This window comes from Hylobates moloch, unplaced genomic scaffold (genome assembly GCF_009828535.3).
Source record: "Hylobates moloch isolate HMO894 unplaced genomic scaffold, HMol_V3 SCAFFOLD_22, whole genome shotgun sequence".
NCBI lineage: Eukaryota > Metazoa > Chordata > Mammalia > Primates > Hylobatidae > Hylobates > Hylobates moloch.
In genome coordinates, this window is record NW_026652297.1 from 3,016,395 (window position 1) to 3,027,424 (window position 11,030).

Consider the following 11,030-nt stretch of genomic DNA (forward strand, 5'->3'; position numbering starts at 1 on the left):
CAGAACAATATAACCCACGAATCCTGGCCTCTGGATTGGAGGTGAAAGCCTGCTGCTGTGGGAGGGCTCCCTGGCTGCCCAAGGACAAACATGTAGAATGGAACTGGTAGGGCAGCTTGGATGGCCAAGGCAGACGCCTGTGTCGTGCTGTACCAGCAGTCCTAGGCTGCAGCACTGAGCTGACGAGGAGATACCGGTGTAGGGGTCACCCTTTTTGAGCTTAGGGAAGGCAGCTCTCCCTCAGTCGCACAAAAGCTTGGTAAAAGCCACCGCCTCCTCTCTCCACCGCATGGGAGCTGGTTACTCATCTCATCTCTGCACCCGAACAGCCACTGCCGCTAAAAATAGCCCCCCAGCCGTGGGCCAGCCCCTCCTGCACCCCAACCCCATGGAAACCAGCAGAGTGGCAGGCAGAGACCTTGAGTTCCATTCTCATCACTCTATGTTGGGGAAACTGAAATCTGAGGCAGGAAGCCAGGGGCAGAACCCTGGTGGTCAGGCAACCTGACAAGCAGGAGAGTAAAGGGTTAAAACGGCAGGAAGGTTGAAGAAATAGGGGCGGGGGAGGGGGCACCGTCAGCTTGGCAAGAATCATAAGCCCCTCCCCCGCCCACTCGTGCGATCCCATCAGGCTTGGGGGACAACAGCAGTGGGAAGGGGCGTCCAATCCCGGGCCCCAGGGGGCGGCCGTGCACATGGGGGAGGTAGCAGCGCGGAGCAGTCCGCGCGGTGTCACATGCGCGCGCACACACAGAGACAGGCACACACACGTGTGCCCGGGTATATATAGTTCCCAGTCCCCGGGCCCGCGGCTCTGCAGTGGGCGCCGGCTCCCTGGGCTGGGAGGGGGCTCCTGGGGCGGGTGGGAGGGTGGGGGGCCGGGGTGGGGTGGGGCAGGATGCTGGATGGCCCACTGTTCTCCGAGGGGCCTGACAGCCCCCGGGAGCTCCAGGATGAGGAGTCTGGCAGCTGCCTCTGGGTGCAGAAGTCCAAGCTATTGGTGATAGAAGTGAAGACTATTTCCTGTCATTATAGTCGCCGCGCCCCTTCTCGACAGCCCATGGACTTCCAGGCCAGCCACTGGGCTCGCGGGTTCCAGAACCGCACGTGAGTGAAGCAGGGGTGAGGGGAAGAGAGTGGTGGGGCGGGGAGTGGGGTCCGGACCTCCCCGCAGGCACCAGCGAGCGCTGCTGGTCCCCCTTCTCTTTCCCACGCCTCCCACCCCTGCCCGCTCCCGAGGGCTTGGGCCTGACTCATCCCGTTGTCTGGGGGAACAGGAGTGGGTGTGAGAAAGGGCAGGAGGTGAGATGGGGCAGACGTTGTTAAAGTGTGCATGGAGAGATGGCGAGGAGTCCCGCTTCGACTTCAGTCCTAACATATACGCACGTGCACACGCGCACACACTCACACACACCCCTTCACATGGCTGCCCCAAGTGGTCTCCAGTGCTCCCAGCTCCCCGGACCTCGGCTCCCTTCCCCCACAAACTGCTCACCTGGGTTCCTGCTCATTGTCCCAGGTGTGGGCCGCGCCCGGGATCCCCACAGCCGCCGCCCCGCCGGCCCTGGGCCTCCAGGGTGCTGCAGGAGGCGACCAACTGGCGGGCGGGGCCCCTGGCCGAGGTCCGAGCTCGGGAGCAAGAGAAAAGGAAAGCGGCGTCGCAGGAGCGGGAGGCCAAGGAGACCGAGCGAAAAAGGCGGAAGGCTGGTGGGGCCCGACGGAGCCCCCCGGGTCGGCCCCGCCCGGAGCCCCGCAACGCCCCTCGGGCGGCCCAGCTGGCAGGGCTCCCTGCTCCCTTGCGGCCCGAGCGCCTGGCGCCTGTGGGGCGAGCGCCCCGTCCATCCGCGCAGCCGCAGAGCGACCCAGGGTCGGCGTGGGCGGGGCCCTGGGGAGGTCGGCGGCCCGGGCCCCCAAGCTACGAGGCTCACCTGCTGCTGAGAGGTTCTGCCGGGACGGCCCTACGACGCCGCTGGGACCGGCCGCCACCCTATGTGGCTCCACCTTCTTACGAAGGCCCCCATAGGACCTTGGGGACTAAGCGAGGCCCCGGGCACTCTCAGGTGCCCACTTCATCCGCCCCAGCTCCGAATCCGGCCAGGACAGAGGGAGGGCGCACAAAGAAGAGGCTGGATCCTCGGATCTACCGGGACGTCCTCGGGGCTTGGGGTCTCCGACAGGGGCAAGGTCTCTTGGGGGGATCCCCAGGCTGTGGAGCGGCCAGAGCAAGGCCAGAGCCCAGCAAGGGGGTCGTGGAGAAAAGCCTGGGGCTGGCTGCTGCTGACCTGAACAGTGGTAGCGACAGCCATCCCCAAGCCAAGGCTACAGGGAGCGCAGGCACCGAGATAGCTCCTGCGGGGTCTGGAACTGCGGCTCCCTGTGCCCCGCGTCCCGCTCCCAGATCCAGGCACCACCTCAAGGGCTCGAGGGAAGGGAAAGAAGGAAGAGAACAGATTTGGTTTCCCAAATGCTGGATTCCCTCCCCTAAAAAGCAACCGCCCCGCCATAGCCAGACACTCCCCAGACCCTGGGCTCCCGGAGGCACCGGATGGAGAGAATCTCTGGGTCTTGGAGAGGGGGCAGGACCGGAGACCCTGGAGGGTTGGAAGGCGACCCGCCGTGCCCACACCTTGCCCCGCAGTTCCCAGGGCCCGTCCCGTGGGGAAGGCGTCTTTGTCATTGACGCCACGTGCGTAGTGATACGATCCCAATATGTTCCAACCCCCCGAACCCAGCAGGTGCAGCTTTTGCCCTCTGGGGTGACACGCGTGGTGGGGGATTCCCCCAGCCAATCGAAGCCCGGCAAGGAGGAAGGTGAAGGGGCCACAGTCTTTCCTTCCCCTTGCCAAAAGCAGCTGTCGAGCAGTCGCCTTTTACACCAGCCCGGCGGGGGCCGCGGGGGCGAAGCCGAGGGCGGGAGGCCGGAGGACTCCTCACTGGAGGAGCGCACCTCCCGCATCTTGGGGCTCCCGGCCCCCGAAGTAAACCTGCGGGACGCCCCCACTCAGCCAGGTAGCTCAGAGCACCAAGCCTTAGGCCCAGCAGCTTCGGGAACCCAGGGCACAGCCGAGGGCTCGGGAGTGGCGGTGGTCCAGCGGCGCGCCGGCCGGGTCTGGGCGCGGACCCCAGGGCCCTACGCCGGGGCCCTGCGAGAAGCCGTGTCCCGTATCCGCCGCCACACCGCCCCTGACTCGGACACGGACGAAGCTGAGGAGCTCAGCGTCCATAGCGGCTCCTCTGATGGAAGCGACACAGAAGCCCCGGGCGCCTCCTGGCGGAATGAGAGGACCCTGCCCGGGGTTGGAAACAGTTCGCCAGAGGAAGATGGGAAGACAGCGGAACTGAGCGACAGTGTCGAGGAGATCCTAGATGTCATAAGCCAAACCGAGGAGGTCCTCTTCGGGGTGAGGGACATCAGAGGGACCCAACAGGGAAATAGGAAGAGGCAGTGAGAGGCCCCTTCTTGTATTTGTGTCCCCAACACATCCATCCTTGGGTCCACTGGTCCCCATTCTTCCCCACAGACTTCCTTTGCTTCTCTTTTCCTTGTCTCTTTACCCATACCTGTTCCCATCCTTGAAATATAAATGAAAGGAAGGGAAGCATATGCCCATTAATGATTTTGTTTCAGGAGAGGTGAGAATGAGCAGATTTAATTAATGTCTGTTATGGTCAGGGCACAAGGGTGAGCTCTTCGCAGGGGCTGATGCACTGGGTGTGGAGCTGAGCAGAGAGGCCTAACCAGGATCAGGCAGGAGGGCAGGGATGGTGGCAGCCATAGGAGGGCAGGGTAGGGCAGGGCCTCTGAGGAGGAGGGAAAAAGTGAAGGAGAGGCTTTGGACCCAGTGACAGAGTGACCAGATGACAGAGGGGTTCTTGGCAGAAGAGGCATAGGTCCAGCAACAACCAACAAAGCAGAAGGAGGGCTCAGCTTGGTGTCACAAGTCTTGGATTTCAATCCCAGCTCTGCCACTGACTTGCTGTTTGACTGAGGCCAGTCACTCTCCCTCTCCAGGCCTGCAGGCCTCCTGGTATATAAAATGATGGTATTCTAAGGTCCGTCCTTCCATCTCTGACATTTTGAGATCTTTGGAAAGGACTCTATCTCATCCTCCCCTCGACAAGCCAAGAATGAGAGTTGGGAATAAGTGAACAGAGTTTGAGCGTTTCTGGGAGGCCTCCTTGTCACCCGAAGTCATGATCAATTCAGGAGACTGCCCAAGGCTTGCAGAAGAGGTAAGGGAGTGAGGCACTACTATCCCAGTCTTCCAGGTTTAAGTGAGGGCTCCCCAAGGCAGGGCAAGATAGCGGCCCTGTCACTGACCCTGGCCTGTGGTGGTCTGAGCTGGGGAGGGAAGGACGCCAATGAATCAGCTTGGGACCTCTTTAGGCCTTCCCCTTTTCCTCCACCCCAGTGCTCCTTAGTGATGCTCTGAGGCGTGGCCACGATTTCCCTCCCAGGTGGTATCGCCCACCTGAAAAAATCCTGAGAATTTCTCCCATCTTGGCCTCTTCCAGAAACCGGCCAGGCAAGGAAAGAGGCCGGTCCCCAGAAGCTAGTAGGCGTGGGGTGTGATACTCTCTACAGCCACTACAGGGCGCGCGCAGGTCGCGGATCTCCCCAGCTGCTAATCCCGGCTCTGCCACTCAATCCGATCCCTGGTTTCCGAGCGCGGGTCCCCCGCCTTGCAGTCTCCAGCCGTGCGGGGCCGGGAGCAGGCCTCCGGCCTCCCAGACTTCTGGAGCCCTCCGGGCCCATCTTTGTACTCATCCACCCCAGCCGGCTTGGGACTCAGACACCGAAGTCTTTTTTTTTTTTTCTCTCCGATCCTTGGACACCTCCTCTGTCTGCCATTTATCAGCCATGTGAACTTGGCCTCATCACTTCACCTCCCTGAGCCTCAGTTTCCTCATCTGTCAAATGGGGGTTTATAAACACCTACCTCGCAGGGTTGTTGTGAGGATTTAATGCGATAATGTATGTAAAGCGCCTTGCACACTGCCTGGCACACAGTAGGCGCTCAATAAATCTAAGCTTCCCTTTATCCAGCCTTGGCATCGTCTTCCTTTCACTGACCCTTTCCCCACAGTGGCGCTCCCCTGGGACTCCTCTGCTACTTCCCGCTCTGTGTGACGGGGAGGGGGCTGCTTTCTTCGTTGGGAGCTCCTAGCCCACCTCTGTTCTCCCCCAGCCGGGACTCTCCCTTCCTTGCCCCCAGCCCACCCCTGTCGGCTCTTCCCAATGCCCTGGCGCCCTCCCCCCGCCCCCCATTCCGGGCAAGGGCTGAGTCAGCCGGGGTAAATTTAGCAGCCGGCTCCGCGGGCGCGGGGGCTTCTCCCAGACTCAGTCGCCCGGTCCTGCCCCGGGCCCCGGCCCCCGGCCCGCCTCTGCTCCCACTCCAACCGAGACCCGTCAACTCCAACTCCCGCTCAGCGTTCAGGTCCCCAACCCCGCTCTCAAACCACTTACGGCTTTAGTCTCCAATTATCTCGACCTCACCCCCGCCCGCACCCAGAGGGACTCTGAGCAGAACTCGGAGTGGGGCAGGACCGCCTGGGGTGGGGGGTGGCGACGATCTGACAGGAGCTGGGCCGCTGGCCTTGGTTCAGTGGAGGAAGGTCTCCTCTTTGGGTTTCTGAACCGGAGGGAAGACACTGGTCAGAGCTATCCAGGAAGATTCATCCCAGAGACTTCCAGGAACCCAGACTGCCAGGTTTCAAGTTAGCTCTAGCTGGAGGAGTGTCACCTTGGGCAGAGATCAAAGGTTCCTGAGATCTGCCCTTGAGGTCAGGAATTCCAGACCAGCCTCCAACATGGTGAAACTCCGTCTCTACCAAAAATACAAAAATTAGCCAGGTGTGGTGGCGCGCACCTGTAATCCTACCTACTCAGGAGGCTGAGGCACGAGAATCGCTGAATCGCTTGAACCTGGGAGGAGGAGGTTGCAATTAGCCAAGACTGGGCCTCTGCACTCCAGCCTGGACAACAGAGCCAGACCACATCTCAAACAAACAAACAAACAAACAAACAAACAAAGGTTATTGAGATCTGTCTCCCTTTCACCTACAATTCTGTCTACTCAAAAAAACAAACAACAGTTATTGAGATCTGTCTCCCTTTCACCTACAATTCTATCTACCTACTACCAATTCTAACTATGAGCGTGTACTGAGCACCTACTGGGAACAAGAAACTGTGTTGGATTCCAGGATAGGGATGAGTAAGGCCTTTCCAACAATGGGGTGAAGGTGAGCAATATGTTAAGTATTACCATGAGTCAAACGAGGGAGATTGTATGGATTTTGTGAGATAAGGGAAGGCTCCACGGAGGGCAGGAGATGCCCTCAGCGGTAGAATTTGGTGAAGAGGCATTTCAAGTAGAGGGATCAGCCAAATAGAGGCATGGATGCAGGTAAGCAGGATATGTTTAGGAAATTGCTCAATGGTCTGATTTGCCTGCAGTTGACAGTACATTTATGGCAGCTGTAGAAGATAAGGCAAGAGTGAAAATTGAGACCAGATTGGGGTAAGCCTGGAACAGCTGAGGAGTATGTGCCTTGGACCTTCAGGCTTGGGAAGAGGCTGGACTTCAGCTGAAGAGGAAAGTTGAGGAAGGGCGGGGTGTGGTGGCTCACACCTGTAATCCCAGCACTTTGGGAGGCTGAGGTGAACAGATCACCTGAGACTGGGACAAGCCTGGCCAACATGGTCCAACCCCACCTCTATTAAAAATACAAAAATTAGCCGGGTGTAGTGGTGCATGCCTGTGATCCCAGCTATGGGGGAGGTTGAGGCACAAGAATCACTTGAACCTGGGAAGTGGAGGTTGCAGCAAGCCGAGATCGCACCACTGCACTCTAGCCTGGGTGACAGAGTGAGACTCTGTCTTAAAAAAACAAAACAACAACAACAAAAAAAACAACAAAAAAAAAGTTGAGAAAGACCAGGGCAGGGATGAAAGCATCTGCCTAGATTTTTCTACAACCAAAGGGCTGTAGGGCTCTGGGACTGGTAGAGGAGGTGAGCTGTATGCAACAGTGGAAGGGCTGGCCCTATGAGGGTGGGCTTTACCATCCTGCCTGAGCCCCTTTGAGGTTGAACACACAGGAAGCCAGTTTCTAAAATCTCACCCACACTGCTAACACAGTCGAACAACTTGACTAATGTGTTTAGAATATGGTTTCTGGAGCTTCTACCCCATACTAGCTATGTGACCTTGGGCAAGTTACTCAACCTCTCTGTGCCTTGGTGTCCTCAGTTATAAACTAAGGTTATTAAAAGTGCTTTTCATTAGCTGAGTGTGGTGGCACTCTCCTGTAGTCCCATCTGTTCAGGAGGCTGAGGTGGGAGAATTGCTTGAGCCCAGAAGTTTGAGGATGCAGTGAGCTATGATTACACCACTGCACTCCAGCCTGGGCAACAGAGCAAGACCTTGTCTCAATAAATAAATAAATAAATAAATAAATAAACAAGTAAACAATGTGCTTTTCTATTAGAGTTGTTGGGAGGAGTAAATAATTCAATATGTAAAACACTTAGAACAACTGGCCAGGCACAGTAGCTCACCCATGTAATACCAGCATTTTGGGAGGTTGAGGTGGGAGGATTGCTTGAGCCCAGGAGTTCGAGACCAGCCTGGGCAAATTAGCAAGAGCCTGTCTCTCTCTCTCTCTTTTTTTAAAATTTATTTAATTAAAAAGAAAAAAAATTAAAAGAAAAGAAAAAACAACACCTGGTACATAGTAGGTGATTAAGTGTTAGCTCTGATTATTATTTCTCCCTAGGGCTATTTTATTAGTGTTGGGGTATGAGAACAGGAGGATGGGACAGAGAGAATTAGAAGTAGGGGAGGACAGCCAGGTGCGGTGGCTCATGCCTGTAATCCCAGCACTTTGGGAGGCCAAGGCCGGTGGATCATGATGTCAGGGGTTCAAGACCAGCCTGGCCAATATGGTGAAACCCCATCTCTACTAAAAATACAAAAATTAGCCGGGTGTGGTGGTAGGTACCTGTAGTCCCAGCTACTTGGAAGGCTGAGGCAGGAGAATCACTTGAACCCGAGAGGCGGAGGTTGCAGTGAGCTGAGATCAGGCCACTGCACTCCAGCCTGGGCTATAGAGCGAGACTCCATCTTAAAAAAAAAAAAAAAAAAAAGGCCAGGCGCGCTGGCTCACGCCTGTAATCCCAACACTTTGGGAGGCAGAGGTGGGTGGATCATGAGGTCAGGAGTTCGAGACCAGCCTGACCAACATGGTGAAACCTCGTCTCTGCTAAAAATACAAAAATTAGCTGGGTGTGGTGATGCATGCCTGTAATCCCAGCTACTTGGGAGGCTGAGGCAGGAGAATCACTTGACTCTGGGAGACGGAGTTTGCAGTGAGCCAAGATCGCACCACTGCACTCCAGCCTGGGCCACAGAGCAAGACTCTGTCTCAAAAAAAAAAAAAAAAAAAAGTAGGGGAGGAGGAGAATCAGGCAGCAGATGCCAGTGGAGAGGAGAGGGAAACCTGGGGTGGGTACGGACAGCCCTTTTAATGGGTGAATGGTGCCCTGGCAGTGCTTGGGTAGTTAGAGTGTCAGTGCAGCACACCCCTTCCCCCAGAAGTTACTCCATCTTTGCCTAAGGATAGAGTCAGCACCAGCTGCCAAAATTCTGGGGAAAAAAAGGAGAGAGACAAGAAGGGGAGGAGTGACTCCAGGTCTAGGGGCCAGCCCCTGGTGAGCCATATCACAGACTGACCCTCCAGGGCTCTGTGGGTGGGACACTGGAGGCTCCCTGCTGCGAAAATGACTTCTAAATCTGGCTGTGTCTGCCAGCCAGCCTTGAGACAGAGGCCACAACCACCCCCTACCTTGGGACAGCCTCACTGGTCAGGAGTAGGGACAGCAGACGCAGGAGGATGTGGTCAATTTGGGGCAGCAGACCTCAGGTTAGTGCAGGATCCTGCTACCCTCCCAATAGAGAGCTTCTTCCTAGGGAAGCCCCTTTCTGCCCTCCATGGGACCCAATTAATATGGCTTTAGAGGAGTCAAGAGCCGTCTCTTTCAGACTCTCAGGGGAGGGCTGGGACTTCCCTAGATCAGCCACAAATAGGTAAGGAAAGCAAGCCCCAGCATATAACTCTGGAATTTCAGAGTGTCAAGGTCAGGAGTGTGAGTGTGAAGTGTGTGAGGAGGAGAGGGCCAGGAGAGAAAACTGAACATGAGGACACAGGAAGTGTGTAAAATGTGTCTATGGGGAAGAGGCAGTACTCACTCAGTTGTTCATTTGTTAACTCACTCATTAAACATATATGCCAGGTGCTAGGGACACAAAAGAGACTCAGGCATGCTTCCTCCCTTCGGGGAGCTCACAAGCTAGGGTGTGTATGATATAGGGAAAGAGATGTGGAAGAGGAAACCCACAGTCATTGCAGTGCAGGAAGATGGCATAATATACGTTAATGAAAGCATTCCTGAGGGACCAGGGAGGATGAAAACAGGAGCAGCTCCCAGACTGACTTCTTATGGGGAGTGGAATGTATCTAGGCCTCTGGGAGCCAAGTTGCTGAGAGTGCAGATGTTAGTGAAGGAAAGTTTGGCCTGGATACTGCCTCTGCCTCTGCATATCCTAGCATGGGGTGAGCTCCCTCCCTTGAAGCCTCTGGTGCTACCTAGGCTTTTTAAAATTTTCTTTTCTTTCCTGCCACCCAGGCTGGAGTGCAGTGGTGCGATCTCAGCTCACTTCAACCTCCACCTCCCGGGTTCAAATAATTCTTCTGCCTCAGCCTCCCAAGTGGATGGGATTACAGCCGCGCACCACCACGCCCAGCTAATTTTTGTATTTTTAGTAGAGACAGGGTTTCACCGTGTTGGCCAGGCTGGTCTCGAACTCCTGACCTCAAGCGATCTACCTGCCTCACCCTTCCAAAGTGCTGGGATTGCAGGCATGGGCCACCACATCTGGCCATTTTCTTTTTCTTTTTTCTTTTTCTGAGACAGGATGTTGCAATGTCACCCAGGCTGGAGTGCAGTGGCATGATTACAACTTACTGCAGCCTCAGCCTCCCCAGCAAAAGTGATCCTTCCACCTCAGCCTCCTGAATAGCAGGAACCACAGGTACGTGTCACCATGCCTGGTTAATTTTTTTTTTTTTGGTGGAGACGGGGTCTCCCTATGTTGCCCAGGCTGACCTCAAACTCCTGGGCTCAAACGATTCTCCCATCCTGGCCTCCCCAAATGTTGGGATTACGGGTGTAAGCCACTGCACTCAGCCTACATAGCCTTTTGTGAGTCTTTTATGGATAGATTTTCCATTCATCCATCTATTCATCCATCCACCCACCCATCCATCTATACATTCCACATCCACTTATCTACCCATCCACCAACCTATTTGTCATCTATCTGGCCATTTTTACCTTTTTTTCTTCTTTAAGACAGAATCTCACTCTGTCGCTCAGGCTGGAGTGCATTGGTGAGATCTCTGCTCACTACAGCCTCCGCCTCCTGGGTTCTAGTGATTCTCGTGCCTCAGCCTCTTGAGTAGCTGGGATTACAGGTGCCCACCAACACACCTGGCTAATTTTTGTATTTTTAGTAGAGACAGGGTTTCACCATGTTGGCCAGGCTGGTCTCGAACTCCTGATCTCAGGAGATCCGCCTGCCTTGGCCTCCCAAAGTGCTGGGATTACAGGCATGAGCCACCGTGCCCAGCCCCATTTATACTTCCATCAATTTATTCCTCTGTCCATGCATCCATTTATTCATGTATCCATCTATTCACCATTTAACAAAGGCATATGATATTCCCAGGTCAGTGCTGCGAGGGCTAGCCTAGTAGGAGGATGAGTAATATACACAGACAACCACCAATGGGACACCCAGTATGTGCTGCTGATGAAAGCCCAAACCAACATGGTGCTTCAGGAGCTGGAACAGGCAAGACCACTCTACCAAGGGAAATCAGAAGAGTCTTCATGGAGGAAGGAACATCTGAGATGGGTTTCAACAGTGGGAGACAGGGAAAGGGGACATTCTAGGATGTGGGAA

At 55.6% G+C, this 11,030-nt stretch overlaps 1 protein-coding gene across 1 annotated transcript; it reads left to right on the forward strand.

Annotated features, from left to right (window-relative positions):
* Positions 1 to 810: 810 nt before the first annotated feature.
* DDN (dendrin) lies at positions 811 to 5,043 on the forward strand. The gene is made up of 2 exons (XM_032143464.2): positions 811 to 1,107; positions 1,520 to 5,043. The coding sequence occupies exons 1-2, from the start codon at positions 899 to 901 to the stop codon at positions 3,447 to 3,449; spliced, it is 2,139 nt and encodes a 712-aa protein (XP_031999355.1). The 5' UTR covers positions 811 to 898; the 3' UTR covers positions 3,450 to 5,043.
* Positions 5,044 to 11,030: the final 5,987 nt, after the last annotated feature.